The sequence below is a fragment of the Bos indicus x Bos taurus genome, chromosome 22, assembly GCF_003369695.1.
Source record: "Bos indicus x Bos taurus breed Angus x Brahman F1 hybrid chromosome 22, Bos_hybrid_MaternalHap_v2.0, whole genome shotgun sequence".
NCBI lineage: Eukaryota > Metazoa > Chordata > Mammalia > Artiodactyla > Bovidae > Bos > Bos indicus x Bos taurus.
The window spans coordinates 57,847,308-57,869,283 of NC_040097.1; the positions used below are offsets into that span (position 1 = coordinate 57,847,308).

At 39.3% G+C, this 21,976-nt stretch overlaps 1 protein-coding gene across 1 annotated transcript in view; it reads right to left on the minus strand.

Moving 5' to 3' along the window:
* Positions 1-1,663: 1,663 nt before the first annotated feature.
* Positions 1,664-21,976, minus strand: part of ZCWPW2 (zinc finger CW-type and PWWP domain containing 2) — a 142,811-nt gene continuing 122,498 nt past the window's right edge. Inside the window, exons 6-9 of the mRNA XM_027523645.1 lie at positions 16,823-16,881; positions 12,720-12,787; positions 5,489-5,613; positions 1,664-2,321 (exon numbers count right to left, since the gene is read on the minus strand). Of these exons, the coding sequence (XP_027379446.1) occupies positions 2,160-2,321; positions 5,489-5,613; positions 12,720-12,787; positions 16,823-16,881 (414 nt within the window). The 3' untranslated portion in view covers positions 1,664-2,159. The remainder of the gene's footprint in view (positions 2,322-5,488; positions 5,614-12,719; positions 12,788-16,822; positions 16,882-21,976) is intronic.

A 21,976-nucleotide genomic window follows, 5' to 3' on the forward strand; every position in this document is an offset into this window, starting at 1 on the left:
GGATTAACTGTCCGTGGGCCATCACCTGCCACTGCAGAGCCAGTAAGGCCAAGGCTATAGACACCACAGATTTCTGCAAATACATACATGCACTGGAGGCAAAAGAGATGAATCCATTAAAAGTACAGTTTGTCTCCAATAAAGATAGAGCTAAGCCTCTTACTGGGCTTCCCAGGTGGTTCAGACAGTAAAGAATCTGCCTGCCAAGCAGGTGCCTTGGGTTCGATTCCTATGTTGAGAAGATCCCCTGGAGAAGGAAATGGCAAACCACTCCAGTATTCTTGCCTGGAAAATTCCATGGACAGAGAAGCCTGGCGGGGTACAGTCCATGGAGTCTCAAAGAGTAGGACTTAGCTTAGGAACGAAACAGCAGCAAGCCTCTTACCAATGGAAATCACAAATTCAGCTTCTTGGGGCAAATGGACCAGGTCTTCCTGGAACATGGGCAACAGGCTGGCTTTGGTGCTCAGCTCTCCAGGGTCTGCAGATCTAACCGGGGACTCAGCTTCCAGTGGAGGCAGACTCTCCGTAAGTTCACAGAGGCTGTAGACTAGGATGGTGTGGCCCAACTCATTCCAAAAGGAGCAGTTAGCCTCTTCAAACTGGACAAAGGCAGGCTCTTATTCCAACCCAAATGCTTGAGCGGAAGGCCTTGACATATTGCTTTACACCTCATATATTAAACTTGGTATAGTGTAACTAGGGTACTTAAGAGTGTAACTTCCCCTGGGAGGCAGACACAATTTCCTTACAAAGCTTTCGTTTGGGCACAGCAAGAAGCTCTAGCTCTACATGTAGGGTGCGGCCTGCCCTAGAGGCAGATAATCACACAGAAGCCCTGGTCCCAGGCCCATAGGAGCAAGTGTGTCCCCGCTGGTTCTGCTGGAAGGAACATGCTGGTCCATGAGGCCCTGGAGAGGCATGGCAGGGTGGCCAGAAGAGAGAAGCTCTGAGACAATGCCAGTCACCATCATAAGCTGCATAGTTTCCACATCTTCAGACTGCTTCCTCACTCTCTGCAGATTATCACCTTTCCTTTCACAGCAATCTCCACTCTACTGATGGAGAGAAGCCTGGCTCAGCTCTGATGCTCACCTTCTCCCATCACATGCCACTCCAGCCACTTCAACCACCAGCAAGTCCTGGATGCTCCCTCTTCCTCTCTCCTCAAGCTTTGGTCTTTGTTTCCACGTTTTCAAGTGCGTGGAATGCCCTTTCTCCCACCCAAGCCCCCAGGGACAAGGAGTGATTTAGAGAAGGAGCCAAAGCTAGAGTGTAGAGTTGGAGGTGGTTGTGCACACACACCATCTGATGAGCAAAGGACCTGATCGAGGACACCCACCAGAGCGTTCACAGGGACCCCTAAGGAACGGGGCTCCCAGGGGGATGTTAGGGGAGTGGTATTGCAGGATGTACCTTTTACTTTTCTATATTGTTTAGATTTTTCTACAGTGAAGATGTTTAACTTATCTCTATATTTTAAATTGCATTTCCCATCCTTGCCTCCAGAGATTCTGACTCAGCAGGGAAGGGTCCAGGATTCTGATCTTCCAAAGACCCTTCACAGACTCAACTAAATTGTCAGTTTGGGAACTGTAGTTGAAACGACTGTTTCCAAAATAATAAGGCAATTAACATTTTTGTTTTTTTAGAAAAGCTCCAATTCTATTACACAATTATTTTTTATTATTTCCTTTTATTTTGCAGTAGCTTATTTCTACTACAAATATACATTCTCTAAGAATATTGGATCTGAATTATTTGTAAGAATTATAATAGCATTAGCAGTCATTTTAAGTTAGCCACACTTGAACAAAGGATCTAAATTAAATCATTATAAAGCATGTATTTGTGAAGTAAGTTTCATAAACTATTTTAAAATTAAGGCAAACAAGAAAAAAATCTACAAATATAAATATCAGGGTTCTCAGATTCTAAAATTACAACATTAATTTAAATACCACCTGATTCTCTCTCAAAACAATGGATATTCTCAAAATACAAAGTAGAAAGTTATTATAAATAACAACTTTGGTAAAATGTTTCATAAAACATTTTTAAGTTTTAACTTTGGGCAAATGTAAAGATGTAAATGTTTTTATAATTAACTTTTGAAAATATCTTATAATGCCCTATATAAGATAGGGCATTATAATGCCTTATAATTCAGACATCAAAGCATCTATTTCTTTAAACTTCTTAGTTATATTTTCAATACATTCTCCAGCCTTTAACCTTCGCCCATCAATTATAAGACAGTCCTCTTCACAGTGGTTTTCAAGAGAGCTGCCTGCAGGAACTTCAGGGCCACATTTAGGTAACTGTAAAAATAACCACAGAAGTCATCAAATTTACTTGAAGACCAGGCTTAATTATCTGAACAAAATATAAAAGTGTCAGTAACTCCTTAACAAGGTGTTCTGTTATGCTGGTGGTCAAATAATGATCCCCACATAAAATATAATATACAGTAAGTGTCAGTGTAAAAGTAACTGAATATTTAGTCCTATCTCTGCTCCTCGACATCATACATTTTTAGCTTTAACTTTTTGAATTGGAAAAATGTGATCATTAAAATTAAAATTCTGCAAGTTTTCTATGTTTTTTATTTTTAAATTGACCATTATGGAGAATACAAGTGAAAACTGTTTTAGTCACACTTCCGATGACCGTCTTCTCATAAGCACCTGCATTCCTTACAAATAGTAAGTGTGTGCGCTGGTTTAGTTGGAAAGGACACAGGTAAAAACAAGGCAAACACACACATGCACACACGAGATTTACAACTTCAAGGTTCGTTAAAGGCAAAGGCAACTTCCCACACAATGTGGAAAAAAAACAAAACAAAACAAAACTCATGCAGTTTATACAAGTACTTTCTACTTTCATGTATCAAAAGTGTACCTTTTAACACAGAGAGGTATTCCGTAAACTCTGTCTTATTTGTATATGGATTATCTAGTTTGTGAATTATTTAGGTGGATTTTATAACAGTCTGAAATTAATTCCCTTCCATTTTTTTCAAAGTCAGGGCATGTCAACCAGTGTTAATGTTAGCTAAGAACATAATTAGAAAGGTGAGTCTACTGAGGAAAACAATCTCTGAGTACTTGAATGACAAACAAAAATGGATTTTGATTATCCATGTGTGTATGCTTTTGTTCATGGTGCTATTCTCAATTCATTAGTATAAATGCTTGAGAGTAATCAACTTGAAACCTCACACATGAAATGCATGATGAAAACATCACATTCACAACTTTGAAAACAGCTCAAACAATATCTGCCCAGAGAATAAACATGCTCAGAACTTCAAAATTATCAGGTGTATCCTCTTCTGGTGTGTTAGCTTATAAAAGACCACTTTCTTTACCAAAACACTTAACCACTTTCTAAAAACAAAACACATCTTCAGTGTTAAACAGTATTACCTTTGGAAGCCATATTAATTTTTCCTACTAACACACACAAAAAAAAAAAAAAAAGGAAGGAAGGAAGAAAAGAAAGGAGAAAAGAAATCCCTTAGGTGATCATTTCTTTACCTATAAGCTGGAAATTGCTCCAGCTCTGACAGCTGGTCTCATTGCTATTCTCCTCATTTAAAAGTGAACAAGGCAGTAAGTACCCCAACCTGGCATGAATTCCAGGCTTCTAAAGCTCTGTGTGGAGAGAGGCTTAGAGCCAGTCAGCAGGCAGCACTCACCTGCCTGCCAGCAAGTTAAAACAGTTAATTTTTATAATTCCTAAATGCCTTTTGAAAGCATAAAACATTACAGGAATCTAAAACAAAGAGCAAGCTCCTGCCTGGTGATGTATTAAAACTATGTATTTTACCTTAAGACATAAAAATCAGAAGTAATTTTCTGTTCTATCAAGTTACTAGTTATAATGGCAAAATAGAAGCCAATTTTGTGGCTATAAAAGCTCCAGGACATTTCTATAAAAATCAACCTGCCTGTATTTTTGAATAGACAAACTGCTAAGACGGAAAAAAAAACACTGCACAAAACCATATGGTGCTCAAACAAAATACACATTTGCCAGAAAAGAATAATTTATATATTAACTACATGTATACAATAAATGTCACCAATCTATAGCTCTTGTTCTACGAGGGGTAAGATCTACAGAGAGAACAAGATTTTTTTTTTTTTAAAGGGAGTCTAATCAGAGAAATAGTATTCACAATTCATGGCAATTCAAGAACAAGTTGAGATCGCTGACCAAGAAAACAATTATGTTTTTCAACTCAGTGTTTTTACCAATAATTTTATTTATTTAAATTTTATTTTCCTTTACAGTTTGATCTCAACAGCAAATTTTGTGCATTTTCATGATTTGTAACTTAATCTAGGAAGTCTTTAAGAATCATCTTTGTTCTTGCTGAAGTTATGAATGAAATCAGCCAAAGTGGATGAACAATCTTGTCCATTTACGAAGCCACCTTTTCTGCACCTCAGCACAGAAGACTTGGGGATGGGTAGTTTTGCAAAGTGAGGATGTGGTAACAGAGACCAGGTGAGGAATTCTTAGCTCCTATTCCCTCCAGAGGCTGCCACTGCCAATTCTCGTCTGTAATAATGGCCAGTCTTAGGAGTCAGTTACTCTGCAAAGCACTTTTTCTGGTTTGCCTCATTTAACAATCCTCTGAGGCAAGTGACAGGCAACCTTAGCCAGTCCTGAGTCCTCACTGCCTGGACCAGGAAGGGGACACAAGGACAGTATCCCGAGCCCGTCTCCCATCCCCTGTTTCCTGACTCCAGGCACAGTGGACAGCCAAACAAGAAATGAGAAAAGGAATGAAACTGGAAGGACCCAGAGCTCCTCACTGCCATTTCCCTCCTAACCACACAGGGAACAGCTGGGCCACCTGTGTAAGCGTCTGCCTCACGGCTGACTTCTTTCACACCTGCTACCTTGCTGCTCTGTGTTAATGACCTGGGCTTGCTGTTGTGCTGAGCAATGTGTCAACCAACTTAAAATTTCTGCTGTCATTGATAAGTATTGAATACAGGAAACACACATGGCCTTTCTCAGCCCAACATGGCTGGCCAAAAGGAAAAAGAAAAAACTACCCAGTTAAGAGTAGTGAAATAGAATCTGGTGAAAAATGCCCCATGGAGGTCAGCCCTGTGCACGACCAGGCAGGGCAGGTTTCCGGGGGGCCTCTTGTTCTGGTGCTTCTCCTGAATGCGAAGATCAGTACCTCCCTGGCGTCAGTGAGTCTCACTATCTCTCTTCATTCCAGCCCCAAAGACCCAAAATAAAACAGCTCCTTGGCTCAAGTATATTTTTTTCAAAGACTGACAGATGCATTCTGATTTTTCCACAGGCTATTAGTTTCTTGTTCACCTCATGATAACCAAGGGCTCACATTTCAGAAGTGAAATGAATTTCCCATATAATGAAAATGAATATCCGGGAACAACTTCTGCCATTTAAGGATCTGAGGTTGCTCTTTAGGCCTGATGGTCATTATGGATCCTACCTTTTCTCCTGTATTCACTTCCTCTCCGCACTCCTCTTCAAACTGCCTTTGGGTGGTTGTGTGCTCCAGGGCTTGCTCTAGCATTTGCTCCAGCTCTTTCAGTAAAAATTCTGTCTCAGAGACAACTAAAGAAACGTTGTTAATATAGTAAAAAACAAACAAACAAAAAAAACCAAAGAAACCTACACCTTAATTAATTCTATCTAATTCATAATCTTAACCACCCTCAAAGAGGACATTTTCTAAATGTTATGAGGCAGGAGGAGAAGGGGACGACAGAGGATGAGATGGTTGGATGGCATCACCAACTTGATGGACACGAGTTTGAGCAAGCTCCAGGAGTTGGTGATGGACTGGGAAGACTGGCATGCTGCAGTTCATGGGGTCTCAAAGAGTCGGTCACGACTGAGTGACTGAACTGAACAAGGTAAAAAGTATTTTGTGTAACTTTCAGTTTTAGCCTCTGCTTGATGCAAAATTACTGTGGATTTCCAGGTGAATCTTTTATAATTATTCCTTGACAAATGCAAGTGACATTCTTGCTATATGTAGACTATAAGTATCCCAGACACTAAATTATTTTTATTTATTTTTTAAAAAATTAATTAATTTATTTTAATTGGAGGCTAATTACTTTACAATATTGTAGTGGTTTTTGCCATATATTCACATGAATCAGCCATGGGTATACATGTGTATTTTTAAAATAAGAAGCCAAGGGCATCAAATTAAGTTGTTACTTAAAGACCAGGGATCAGCAACTTTTTTTCTAGGAAGGACAAGAGAGTAAATATTTCAGGCTTTGTGGGCCAGATGGTCTGCATCACAACTACTCAACTCTGCTGTTAGAAAGCATATGTGAGTGCATGCTCAGTCATTTCTAACTCTTTGCAACCCCACATACTGTAGCCCACCATGCTCTTCTATCTATGGGATTTTCCAGGGAAAGCTACTGGAGTGGACTGCCATTTCCTCTTCAGGGAAACTTCCCAACCCAGGGATTGAACCTGTGTCTCTTGCGCCTCCTATATTGGTAGGCAGATTCTTTGCCACAGCGCCACCTTCAACCAAATGGGAGTGGCTGTGTCCCAATAAAACTTTATTTACGAGAACAAGCAACAACTGATAATCGTGAGCCACAATTTGTTAAGCCCTGCAATAAACTATTAAAACTACTGTTTAAAAGGGGAAGCCAGTAATTAAGTGTCAAGACTAAATCCAGGCTGAATATGTAAAGTGAAAGTGTTAGTTGCTCAGTCGTGTCCAACTCTTTGCGACCCCAGGGACTGTAGCTCGAGAGGCTCCTCTGTCCATGGAATTCTCCAGGCATGAATACTGGAGTGGGTAGCCATTCCCTTCTCCAGGAGATCAAATCCAGTTCTCCTGCACTGCAGGCAGATTCTTTACCATCTCAGCTGCCCAGGAAGCCCTAGTTTATTCTTAATCAAAATATCAATGCATCTTAACTGCCTAATCTAGTTTTTTTTTTTTTTAATTCACATACTTATAAAGGCTGTGTGATTTTTCTGCTACTGTGACAGAAATATGTAAGTAAGCAAAATATCTGGTAATTTGTTGAACTTGCTGATATAATATTCCCAACAAAGATATAAATACCTATTATAACTCTATAGACCCGATTGCTGATTAACAATATCAATGGAGTTCCCTATTTAAATAAAACAAACATTTTCAATTGATATCGAATCTTTCTGAAGTAAAGATCAAGGGAGGAGGCTAGTGACCTGCTCCTGCACAGCAGACAGATGGGGCCCTGAAAAGTCTTCCAAGGGCAGCATGACTCAGAGAGAAAGACACACACCCCATCATCTTCCACTCTGGTTATACAAATCTGACATACACCCCATCATCCACTATACATTGGCAGGTCACCAAAAACCACATCACAGACGTAGAGCAGCTGAAAGTTCATGGAAACCCAAGCAGGACACACCCTTCAGGGCTAAAATATCATCAGTGAATATGGAAGCAAGGTGTTCCCAGCAATAACATTAATTTTAATTTGTGTAATATGATATACATATCCATTTGTGTGTGTGTGAGTTTGCACAGGTATTCTTATAAATTAGGTGTGTTATACAGTTAATAAATAGAGATTATTAATGTAAAACGTTCCAGTTCAAAAAAAGCCATTTTCATTATCATTTTCTTTTATTCAACTGACAAATGTTTATTTTGTGCCTTCTAAGGGTCAAGGATCTGAGAGAAGAGCTACAGACCAGCGAGCCATCCTTGTCACCACCTCCACCCAGCCAGTCTCAGGTCTCCTCTGTGGAAAACTCCCAAAACACTTTGAAAGTAGTTTTCTGATAAGCCATTCTACACCTCAGAATCAGTTCCTATGTTCAGAAACAACACAAACAAAAAACCACGACTTACATGTGCATTGTGAGCATATAGATCTGTGTTCTGTGGTAACTGCGAACACGTAAGAACACAGAGTATAAGCTATCACATCCTAGAACAACAGTATTCCAAATCTGGGGCATAAGAATCACCTGCAGATGATCAAAAAATACGAATGCAACACCATGGCTTCTGAATTAGAATTTTCTACAGGTAAGTCCATTTTCATGGAAGCAGTTTTGTTGAGAGTCACCTCTTTCTGTGACAGATTACTTACTTAGTAACTTGTCACTTAACAACAAGAGTGTGACTATCTTCACATCAGTTCCCCAGTCCCACTCATGGATGTTGTGTTTTCCTATTTTACAGTCTGAGTCTATGGAAATTGATAGTGACATTTAATGCACTGTTGAGAAGACGAATTTTGAGCTCTGCTGTGAAGGAAAAATGGCACACAAACATCTATCTAAGTTGTGTGTGAAAGTCGCTTAGCTGTGTCCAGCTCTTTGGGACCCCATGGACTGCAGCCTGCCAGGCCCCTCTGTCCATGAAATTCTCCAGGCAAGAATACTGAAGTGGGTTGCTGTGCCCTCCTCCAGAGGATCTTCCCAACCCAGAGATCAAACCCAGGTCTCCTGCATTGCAGCTGGGTTCTTTACCAGCTGAGCGGCCAGGGAAGCCCTTGTATTTCTAAGGCTAGACTAAAATACAGTCAATTTATGATAATGAATGTCACTGCCGAGTGCCATTGCAGGCTCTCTGTTTTCAAGTGATCTGGAAAAACATGTATACTGCCTTTCGATCAAAGGGTAGACAAAGTAATGGATGGCTTCGTAAATCAAGTAGGGTTCATAACACCAACTTGACTGATGTCAAATTCTGCTTTCAGAACACGAGGCTTGCTTTTCTAAAAGGTATTCCTAATACTGCAAACACAGAGAGTCCAAAAATAATTCTCAGAAATTGCAGTTACTGTAATCTGCAAACAAGGTTATCAAAATTGGTCAATGATCTCCAAAGATACAGACAGAATGCAGGTCTGTGCTGACTGCATGACCAATCATCTTCTATCAATCCTGATTATCTGGTAGTTTTCCTGACTTGCTTCAATTTGTTGTCGAGAGTAAAGTGGTACCATTACAGTTGCTCTATCACTCAGAGAAAGTGGGAGAAAAAAAATAAAGAAAAAAGAAAAAAGGTATCTCTCCCACTGAAGTATGAATCTGGCTTTTTAAAATGAATTTTTATAAAATAAATTAGTGCTGGTTTTTCATTCCTGGTAAGAAATAACTTACTGTTTATCTCAATAAATCAGTCACTATTTTAGAAAAATCCTTCAATATATATTTAGGAAGTTTTCTTTATTCTCTACTTCTCTATTAAAACGTTTAAAGAAGCTATTTCCTCTTTTATATAAAGAGGCCACTGGTTCAGTTACTTCAAACTTGGCACTGAAAAACAGCATCTTAAATTTTCAGGGCCATTTCAATGTTGAAATATTGAAGCCATTCTTCTAGAGGAGGAAGGTGAAGAGGAGGAAAAAGCACTTGGTTTTGATTTGTTTGGTCGCGGAGAGTCGGACACGACTAAGTGACTGAACTGAACCGAACTGAACCACAAAGCCTCTTCTATCAGCTTAGGATGTAAATGTAGAGATGAGGGAACTACAGGCTCAAGTGAATGAAGAAGAAGGTGCCTACCTAGAACAAACAGACATGGCGGGCAGGAGGGCCCAGAGGATAAAGATAACTTCCAACCCAGACCAGGCAGGCCAAGTCTGCCTTCAATAGCAAGACAGCACCCTTCTCCCCTGTCAGCCTTCTGCCCCCACCCAGGCCTAAGGCCTTCACCTCCTGCCTGGCTCATCCAGACATCATCCAGACCTTTTCTGTATCAGCCATTCTCTGCCATGCTCACCTGTCCCAGGTGGATGATGAACACATCCCTTGCTAATTTACTCATGAATGTTAGTAGACTGTTAACTAATCCAGGGTTATATGTCAATATAGGAGGAGAAGGGGACGACAGAGGATGAGATGGTTGGATGGCATCACCGACTCAACTGACATGAGTTTAATCAAGCTCCAGGAGTTGGTGATGGACAAGGAAGCCTGGCCTGCTGCAGTCCATGGGGTTGCAAAGAGTCAAACACAACTGAGTGACTCAACTGATACTGATGATATGTTAATCTTTTATTATAGACTGCCTACTCCACAAAGAGAAATGAGGTATTTACCAACAGACAACACTGATACAATAAAACAAGTGACAAAGCTCAAAGACTAAAAATAAGAGAAGTAAAAAAATCTCTTCATTAAGGGGGATATGAAGGGCAATAATTACATTTTAAAAAGACGCTTTGACAAACTAGCAGTGCTGTATGTGACTGTGACTGCATGTGTGGTCAGTCATGTCTGACTCTTTGTGACCCCATGGACTGCAGCCTGTCATCCTCCTCTGTCCATGGGAAATTCCAGGCAAGAATACAGGAGTAAGTTGCCATTTCCTACTCCAGGGAATCTTCCTGACCCAGGGATCCAACTCGTGTCTCCTGCATTGGCAGGCGGATTCTTTACCACTGAGCCACACTGAAAAACCATAAATTTAGCTTTAAGCTTCTGCTAAAGCAACCAAGGAAATAGCTGCAAACTTTGATTAATTTTAAGAAGCTATGTGACCTTAGAAAAGGCATATAACCTAATAAGTGCTTCTGTTTCTCCACTGATACCATAGGAATTATAATAAAATATACCTTATTCATCTCATACAGATCTTGTGAGGATTAAACTAATATATATGAAATGTTTAGAAAAGTGAAGACACAGTAACTGTTACAGGTGTAGTTTATCATTATCATCATTATTATTCTATTATTATTTCACCATCATAGATGGATGTTTTTGGTCCCTAAACACTGAAAGAAAATGGGTTACAGGGACAATCAAACATAATACAAGATATTTCTGGTAGCAATTTCCCCAAAAATACAGACATACTTCACAAATAGTTATTTCTTAGATCAAATCCTTTTTTATAACCATTTTCAAAATTGTAGTACATTTACAATGTTGTGTTAGTTTCAGGTGTACAGCAGTGATTCAGTTATACACACATACACATATATATACTTTCTCAGATTCTTTTCCATTATAAGTTATTAGAAAATATTACAAAATATTGAGTACAGTTCCCTGTGCTATACAGTAGGCCCTTGTTTATCTATTTCAGATACAGTAGTGTATATATGTTAACCCCAACTCATAATTTATCTCCCACCCCAGCATTAGATTAAATCTTTACACACCCATGAACACACAGTTTAATCATTTATTTAATGATTCCTCAACTTTTTCTGTTGTTTTCCAGAAACAGTCCTCTCTCTCTTGGATAAGACAGTTTCTCTTGCATTTTCTTTATTTCAGATGAAGAAACTGATGTCTGAAAAGGTAGGGTAGTTGCATGTACTTGACTCTCCCTGAGATCTCGAACTAAGGGAGAGAGAAGCAACTGCAGAGCATGAAGCCAAGAGGGCACATCACAGCTGGGGCAGAGGACAAAGGGGAGACGTGAGCACCCAGAGTGTAAAGGAGGGCCTCAAAGTGGAGCTGAGACTCAAGAGTCAGATGCTATCATTTTTCTCTGTTGTCTGATCTAGGACTGATCCTACCTTAAGCTAAGAAGAAATGAGAGACATCAGAGACCTGGATCAAGGAAGCCACAGAAATATGAGTAGTGAATAAAGAATTTGAAGAGGATGCAAACTACTGAAAAAGCACCACTCTTTCAGGAAGTGGACAGAGAACATAGAAGATGAGATGGCTCTGCTCTTCAGTTCAAATGGCACTGGAGGAGTGAGACACAGACCAGTGAGCTACTGAGGCTTTCAGAGCCAGGCAGCAGGGAAACTACTGACTGGGCAGTCACTTCTGGTCCCTGGATCCCTGGTGCCCTAGGATCTCTCCTGAAGGATCCTGTGCCAGTTGGAGGGGAGGATGATCCAGCTGTGGTGTCAGGGTCACCTACTGGGAACTCACTCTAGGGACAAAATGACTTTTGTTTCCACAGGAATATGTGAGCTGACCATGTGAGGCAAAGGAACAGAGCTGCACTCCCTCTGCAAAAAAGGAGGTACCTTAATTAGCAGGAAAGCAGGAGCAGTAAGTTTAAGAGGAGAGCAACAGAATTCTATAGTGGTTTAGGAGAGAAAAGGAAGATATAAAATAACCACTCTGTCCTTCCTTCCGTTCCATGAGACTGTACAAATGGCGCATTTAGCCCCATAGGATGTGGGAGTGGCTACAGGAGAGGAAGTGAGGACCAAAAGCTTCTCTGGGTTTAATCGGCTATGAAACCTCTTTGTGTGGCTGCCGAAGTTCCACCTTGCAAACAAGCACGTGCCTCTTTTCAAGACCAAGGAAAATGTAGAAAGAGTAAAGTGCTTCTAAAAGAAAAGCTTTTCCCCTACAGGCCACCTTCTCCTTACAGTGCTCTAGCACCCATGACAAGTTGAGATGGGAGCACCAGGCTCTGCTTTTCTTCCCTCCTTTGGCAGCCCTGACTAAATGTGGAACAGAGAATTCTAGACTGAAATGTACTGATGTTGGTATTTCCTCCTATAACTGCTAGTGCTTTATTTAAAAAAAAAAAAATCAAACATATGACAAAGCCAGACAAAATTTAATTTGAGAGGATAGAAATTTAAAGACAATGGAAAAGCCCTAGTATGTAAATTAATACCAGAACGCCACTAATGTTTCTCATATACATATACATGTACATTTTGTTTTCTTCAAAGGACTACAATCACGTTTGGTGGAATTAAATATAGGTAAAAGAACTAAAAGCAAGACAGGCCTTCACATACCCATGTTTTCCTTTGATAAGGCATCATCTGAACAAACATTTTCAAAACAGGATTTTAAAACAGCTTTCCTGGAAAAAGAATTTGACAGATTTACTTTTTAAGAACAAGCATGGATATTTAAATGATCATTCATGAATACTGGTAACAGTAAATTATGAATATACATTTCTTACCTTGAAGTATCTTTTTTTAGGGTTGTTTTACACAGTAAGAAGGGCAGTGAAAACCCAAAGGGGAATAATATTGATTTGAGCTCTCACTAGGTGAGAAGTACTAACAAGCTGCTGCTGCTGCTGCTGAGTCACTTCAGTCGTGTCTGACTCTGTGCGACCCCATAGACGGCAGCCCACCAGGATGCCTTGTCCCTGGGATTCTCCAGGCAAGAACACTGGAGTGGGTTGCCATTTCCTTCTCCAATGCATGAAAGTGAAAAGTGAAAGTGAAGTCGCTCAGTCATGTTTGACCCTCAGTGACCCCATGGACTGCAGCCTACCAGGCTCCTCCATCCATGGGATTTTCCAGGCAAGAGTACTGGAGTGGGGTGCCATTGCCTTCTCCGTACTAACAAGCTACCCAGCACTTTACATAGCCTATTTCATATAATCCTCCCTCCAAAAACCTACTAAGTTATTGTTACTCTCATTTTATGAAGAAACTGAGGCCCTGAGAAATTGAGAAATTTGACAACATAGGAAAATGGTTGAAAATGACAGAAATGAATTCTGTCAAACTGCAAAATCCATGCTTTTCCCAGTATACTGTACTGATGATTTAGAGTCAGAAAACATTTGTTCAGGCACATCTTCTCTAACCAGAAGATCCTAAGAAAGTCACATAACTTCTTTAAGCCATAAATTCTTTATCTTTTAAATGGACATAATTATGATACACTTCATACTTATTTTATAGGGTTACTGTGAAGGGTAACTGAGATTAGGAAGTGAAAGTCCTTTATAAAATGCAATTATTCATCTTCAGAAAAAGGACAAAAAAGAAAAGAAGGACTATCATATCAAGCCAGTCTTTAAGTAGGACTCCTTTTCACAAAGCACTGCTTACCATTCAATAAAAAAATAAAAAACCTATGCAATTGGTTCAATGATAAACACTAAAACTTGTTATCCATGACTTATTATACACCCTTGTTTCTGGTTTGTACTACCTATGTTTAAATTTAAAACCTGTTTCTCATCTGGTCACTCACATGATATTAATCTTTGAAACTTACAGTTCAATACATCTGTACAAACATAAAACTTTCTCCATACTTCTAAGAATACTACTTATATTATTAATTCTTTTAGAAAATTTAGAACATAGTTCCCTAGAGAAACAGAATCAAGAATCAGGGGAAGAGGAAGGTAAACTTCCAAACTCATTCTATGAGGCCACCATCACCCTAATACCAAAACCTGACAAAGATGCCACAAAAAAAGAAAACTACAGGCCAATATCACTGATGAACATAGATGCAAAAATCCTTAACAAAATTTTAGCAAACAGAATCCAACAACTTATTAAAAAAATCACACATCATGACCAAGTGGGCTTTATCCCAGGGATGCAAGGATTCTTCAACATTTGCAAATCAATCAATGTGATGCACCACATTAATGAATTGAAAGATGAAAACCATATGATTATCTCAATAGATGCAGAGAAAGTCTTTGAAAAAATTCAACATCTATTTATGATAAAAACCCTCCAGAAAGCAGGCATAGAAGGAACATACCTCAACATAATAAAAGCCATATATGATAAACCCACAGCAAACATTATTCTCAATGGCGAAAATTTGAAGGCACTTCTCCCAAAGTCAGGAACAAGACAAGGGTGCCCATTCTCACCACTACTATTCAACATAGTTTTGGAAGTTTGGGCCACAGCAATTAGAAAAGAAAAAGAAACTAAAAGAATCCAGATTGGAAAAGAAGAAGTAAAACTCTCACTGTTTGCAGATGACATGATCCTCTACATAGAAAACCCTAGACTCCACCAGAAAATTACTAGAGCTAATCAATGAATATAGTAAAGTTGCAGGATATAAAATTAACACACAGAAATCCCTTGCATTCCTATACACTGAGAGCAAAGAAAGAGAAATTAAGGAAACAATTCCATTCACCATTGCAATGAAAAGAATAAAATACTTAGGGATAAATCTACCTAAAGAAACAAAAGACCTATATATAGAAAACTATAAAACACTGGTGAAAGAAATCAAAGAGGACACTAATAGATGGAGAAATATACCATGTTCATGGATTGGAAGAATCAATACAGTGAAAATGAGTATACTACTCAAAGCAATCTATAGATTCAATGCAATCCCTATCAAGCTACCAATGGTATTTTTCAGAGAACTAGAACAAATAATTTCACAATTTGTATGGAAATACAAAAAACCTTGAATAGCCAAAATAATCTTGAGAAAAAAGAATGGAACTGGAGGAATCAACCTTCCTGATTTCAGACTATACTACAAAGCTACAGTCATCAAAATAGTACAGTATTGGCACAAAGACAGAAAAATAGATCAATGGAACAAAATAGAAAGCCCAGAGATAAATCCATGCACCTATGGACACCTTATCTTTGACAAAGGAGGCAAGAATATACAACGGAGAAAAGACAATCTCTTTAACAAGTGGTGCTGGGAAAACTGGTCAACCACTTGTAAAAGAATGAAACTAGAACACCTTCTAACACCATACACAAAAATAAACTCAAAATGGATTAAAGATCTAAATGTAAGACCAGAAACTAAAAAAAAAAAAAAAAAAAAAGACCAGAAACTATAAAACTCCTAGAGGAAAACACAGGCAAAACACTGTCTGACATAAATCACAGCAGGATCCTCTATGACCCACCTCCCAGAGTAATGGAAATAAAAGCAAAAATAAACAAATGGGACCTAAGTAAACTTAAAACCTTTTGCACAACAAAGGAAATTCTAAGCAAGGTGAAAAGACAGCCTTCAGAATGGGAGAAAATAATAGCAAATGAAGCAACTGACAAAGAATTAATCTCAAAAATATATAAGCATCTCCTGCAGCTCAATTCCAGAAAAATAAATGACCCAATCAAAAAATGGGCCAAAGAACTAAACTGACATTTCTCCAAAGAAGACATACAGATGGCTAACAGACACATGAAAAGATGCTCAACATCACTCATTATCAGAGAAATGCAAATCAAAACCACAATGAGGTACCATCTCAGGCCCGTCAGAATGGCTGTGATCCAAAAGTCTACAAGCAATAAATGATGGAGAGGGTGTGGAGAAAAGGGAACCCTCTTACACTGTTGGTGGGAATGCAAACTAGTACAGCCACCATGGAGAACAGTGTGGGGATTCCTCAAAAAACTGGAAATAGAACTGCCATACGACCCAGCAATCTCTCTGCTGGGCATACACACCGAGGAAACCAGAATTGAAAGAGACACGTGTACCCCAATGTTCATCGCAGCACAGTTTATAATAGCCAGGACATGGAAGCAACCTAGATGTCCATCGGGAGACAAATGGATAAGAAGGCTGTGGTACATAAAAGAATGCATTTGAATCAGTTCTAATGAGGTGGGTGAAACTGGAGCCTATTATACAGAGTGAAGTCAGTCAGAAATAAAAACACCAATACTGTATATTAATGCATATATATGGAATTTAGAAAGATGGTAATGATGACCCTATATGCGAGACAGCAAAAGAGATACAGACATAAAGAACAGACTTTTGGACTCTGTGGGAGAAGGCGAGGATGGGATGATTTGAGAGAATAGCATCAAAACATGTATATTATATGTGAAATCGATCACCAGTCCAGGTTCAATGAGTGAGACAGGGTGCTCAGGGCTGGTGCACTGGGATGACCCTGAGGGATGGGATGGGGAGGGAGGTGGGAGGGGGGTTCAGGATGGGGAACACATGTACACCCATGGCTGATTCATGTCAATGTATGGCAAAACCACTACAATATTGTAAAGTAATTAGCCTCCAATTAAAATAAATAAATTAAAAAAAAAGAATCAGGGGAAATGTCATATAAAAATTAAACCATATATATATTTTATCATAATAATTTTTCATTAAAAAAACATACCTTTTCCTTTTTCTAAATTTGGGATTTTTCTTTTCAGTGTTATTTTTGGAAATTTGCACCTGTAAAAAGATAACCGTTAACAAAAAGATGTGTTAGTTCACGTGGGATATGATGAGCTCAGCATAATAATGGATCCTACACGGTCTGAGTCGGAGAAGGCAATGGCACCCCACTCCAGTACTCTTGCCTGGAAAATCCCATGGACGGAGGAGCCTGGTAGGCTGCAGTCCATGAGGCTGCACAGAGTCGGACATGACTGAAGTGACTTAAGAGCAGCAGCAGCAGCAGCATACAGTCTGAGTAATTTAGCCCCGAAGAGAAACTCTGGCTCCCAGCTGTAAACACACCTGTAATTCCAAGTCAACAATTGCTGTAATTGCACTCACCTGCTCAACTTCCGGGAACAGTTGACTGATCCTATAGAAATGTCTACCCTTATATAGACTCTCCCTTCCTCACTTCACAAACATACAAAAACATTAAGTAAGACAACTTTTAAATTTTAATACACTTATGATCTTTAAAGAAAGAAAGAAATATTCAAAGGCCAGAAACATGTGGAATGTAAATCTGTATGTTAGGAACTGACATGTGGAAGGCCTCCAGGGAATCTGTATCAGGAAAGGGCCAAAGGGACTTGGGATGGGGTCTTAATGTCTCAGCAAAGACAAGAAGGTGGTGGGAAAATGGGAACCCTCATACACTGCTGGTGGGAATGTGGAATGGGGGAGCCATTGTGGAATACAGTGTGATAATTCCTCAATATGTTAAGTGTAGAGTTACCCTATGATCCAGCAATTCCACTCCTAGGTATATACCCAACATAAATGAATCATATACACATGTAAAAGATTGTGTCTGGTCATAACTATGAAACTATAAATGTGAATAACAGCATTATTCATGATAGTCCAAAAGGAGAAAGAATTTAAATGTCCATATGCTTTTGAACTGTGGTGTTGGAGAAGACTCTTGAGAGTCCCTTGGACTGCAAGGAGATCCAACCAGTCCATTCTGAAGATCAGCCCTGGGATTTCTTTGGAAGGAATGATGCTAAAGCTGAAACTCCAGTACTTTGGCCACCTCATGCGAAGAGTTGACTCATTGGAAAAGACTCTGATGCTGGGAGGGATTGGGGGCAGGAGGAGAAGGGGACGACAGAGGATGAGATGGCTGGATGGCATCACTGACTTGCTGGACATGAGTCTGAGTGAACTCCAGGAGTTGGTGATGGACAGGGAGGCCTGGCGTGCTGCAATTCATGGGGTCGCAAAGAGTTGGACGTGACTGAGTGACTGAACTGAACTGAATATGTGGTATATCCATATGTGTACTCAGTCACTTCAGTCGTGTCTGACTCTTTGTGACCCCAAGGACCATAGCCTTCCAGGCTGTTCTGGCCATGGGATCTTCCTGGCAAGAATACTGGATCGGGTTGCCCTGTCCTCCTCTAGGGGATCTTCCTGACACAGAGATTGAACCTTCATCTCCTGCATCTCCTGAATTGCAGGCAGATTCTTTACCATTGAGTCACTGGGGAAGCCAGGTTATCCATATAATGACATATGATGTTGCTTTTATAAATAATGAACCACTGACACATACTACAACATGGATGAATCCTGAGACCATTATGCAAAGTAAAAAGTTAAAAAAGTCAGACACAAAAGGCCACATGTTCAATGATTTCACTTATTTGAAATGCCCAGAAAAGGCAAATTCTACAGACACAGAAGTACATTACTGATAGCCAAGGACCATGGGATGTGGAAATGAGTAGTGATTTCTAACAAATATCAGGTTTTCTTTTGGTAGTATGAAAAAATGTTCTGAAATCAGATAGTAGTAATGCTTGTACAACTGTTAGTATATTAAAAACCACTGAGTTTAATAGTTTAAAATTAAGTTACACCTTCCTGGCAAGAATAAAGGTAAAAAAATTTTTTTAATGCAGTGACTTGGAAAAATTGAAAGAAAGGAGACAGAATATATTAATGATTAATAACAAAAGGAACCTGGTATAGCAATACTACTGTTAGAAAAAAGCAGATGTTAAGGCAAAAAGCATAATCAAAGATAAAAAGGGTTATTCCTTAATGCTAAAAGAAACAATCTACCATCTAAATATAACAGTCCTTAACCTGTGTATACCAAACTCTTAGCCTTAAAATATACACAGAGAAACAGAATTACAAGGAGAAACCTGATGAAGAATTTACAGGTAAAATGGGATAATTTAAATTTATTTCTCATTAAAAAGTTATATCTTAATAATCTCTCAAAGGAAGTTTGTATGAAACATTCAGGAAGTTCATATTATTATGATACTAGAGATTTAAGTGGTCTTCTTTTTGTGATCTTAACCTCAAGGTCCCTGGTGGCTCAAACAGTAAAGAATCTGCCTGCAATGCAGAAGACCTAGATTCGATTCCTGGGTTGGAAAGATCCCCTGGAGAAGGGAATGGCTACCCACTCCAGTATTCTGGCCCGGAGAATTCCATGGACTGTATATAGCCCACGGGGTTGCAGAGTCCAATATGACTGGGCAACTTTCACACATGATATTCATATAGCTTTTCCAAGACTGCTTTACATATTTATATGGTAAAAAAAAAAAGCATATAAAAATACTATTGTTTAAATCAATGGTCTACATCCACAAAGACATTGTAACACTTTATTTCTATCTTGCTATTTAGGATCAGCTCACATTATACGCATATTTGAATATGAAGCGAAAGGGTGGTGGTCACAAGTGGAAGTGAAATTCAGGTAACAAGGTTGTTGTTCAGCCGCAATGTCTTTGTAACCTCATGAACTGTAGCACACCAGGCTCCGCTGTCCTCCACTATCTCCCAGAGTTTGCTCAAACTCATGTCCATTCAGTCAGTGATGCTATCCAACCATCTCATCCTCTGTTGTCCCCTTCTCCTCCTGCCTTCAATCTTTCCCAGCATCAGAGTCTTTCCCAATGAATTGGTTCTGTGCATCAAGTGGCCAAAGTATTGGAGCTTCAGCTGTAGCATCAGTCCTTCCAATGAATATTCAGTGTTAATTTCCTTTAGGATTGACTGGTTTGATCTCCTTACTTTCAAAGGGATTTTCAAGAGTCTTCTCCAGCATCACAATGCAAAAGCATCCGTTTTTTGGTGCTCAACTTTCTTTATGATCCAACTGTGACATTCATATATGACTACTGGAAAAACCATAGGTAACAAAGTGAAAAGTGTTTTATAGGTATTAGTAGAGAGAAATACTATTAGACAACTTCCATAAATGAGGGTGAGTTGTGTTGGTGATAATAAATTCCTCTCTACTTTGTTTAACACTCCTCAGATGCCCTTGCCTCTTTGGTTTTTCCAGTAGTCATGTATAGCTGTGAGATTTGGACCATAAAGAAAGCTGAGCACTGAAGAATTGATGCTTTTGAACTGTGGTGTTGGAGAAGACTCTTGAGAGTCCCTTGGACTGCAAGGAGATCCAACCAGTCCATCCTAAAGGAAATCAATCCTAAGCATTCATTGGAAGGACTGATGCTGAAGCTGAAACTCCAATACTCTGGCCACCTGATGAGAAGAACTGACTCATTTGGAAAGACCTGATGCTGGAAAAGATTGAAGGCAGGAGGAGAAGGGGGCGACAGAGGATGAGATGGTTGGATGGCATCACTGACTTGATGGACATGAGTTTGAGTTAACTCCAGGAGTTGGTGATGGACGGGGGGCCTGGCATACTGCAGTCCATGGGGTCTCAAAGAGTCAGACACGACTGAGCAACTGAACTGAACCGAAGTGTGCCTCTTCCTCTAGCTTTTGATGATGTATAGTGGATGGGGATAAGCATTGAATCTGAAAGGATTCATCTAGACCCTGGCACCTACCAGCAAGGTCACCTTCAGTGAGTCACTGACCTCTCTTAACATCCAGCAAGAGCTTGGCATAAGGATATTTTTATTTCCTTTGTTTTTAATAAATAAAAATATTTATTAAATATTTTCTAACTAAATGAGCCTTCTACCTCAAGGCATATGAGGGGAGATTAAATTAAATAACATGCCAGAAAGTATCCAACAGTGCTTAGAAATTAGGTGATGTGCAGTCACTATTTCACTGTTATACTAGTCTACCTGGTCAGGAGTCTCCTTTTTCATTAAACCATATGACAGAGGGTACTTGGCACTTTGATATGGTTGGACTTTGGTCATAGATCAGTTTTCCAAATCTGCCATAACAAGTTACCACAAATTTGGTGAAGTACCAAAAGTTTATTTTCTTACTATTCTGAAGGATAGATATGTGTCTCTTATAGGAACACTTGTCATTGGATGGAGGGCCCACATTAACCAAGATGAATTCATCTCAAAATCCTTACCCAATGGATGTGCAAGGATCCTTATTCCAAATAAGGTCACATTCTGAGGATCCTGGTGGACCTATCTTTTGGAGGCTACCATCCAACCCACTACAAGTAGATATGAAAGATCTACTTTATCTACTCCATGTCTTCTCCTTCTCTTCCTGTGTTGTAAAGCTGACTGACCTATGTTGTCCAGCCAATGCTATTCAGAACTAGAGCCATGACAGGACAGAATCAGTAACACCTGAGAGCTTGTTAGAAATGCAAATATACCCACCCCAAATCAGATAGTCTGGGGGTGGAGCCCAGAATCCGTACTTAAATAAGCTCTTCAGGTGACTGACCTAGCCGGCACCATCCAAACAAATATATTGCTAGGTAAGTATCATTGATTTTAATACCATCCAAACAAATATATTACTAGGTAAGTATCATGGATTTTAACAAAAACAAAGCAAGTATTAATTCTTTTCTTGTTGGATGTAAAACAAAGAAGTGTATATATACAGAACATATGCCATTTACTGAAAAGGAAAATATATATTTAATGATAATTAGGATTGCAAACTAGAATGGCAAATGATAGAATTGCCTTTAATTGCAAAGGACAAAAAATCTATAAGAAGTTTATTTATATCGGATTCATGTAATCTGCAAAACTGACTTGACATTGCCCATTTCCTCATCTAAATTAAATATCTTTTTTTTTTTTTTTGGCCACATGGCATGTGGGATCTTAGTTCCATGATCAGCAATTGAACGAGCAGTGGGAGCATGAAGTGGTAAACACTGGCCTGC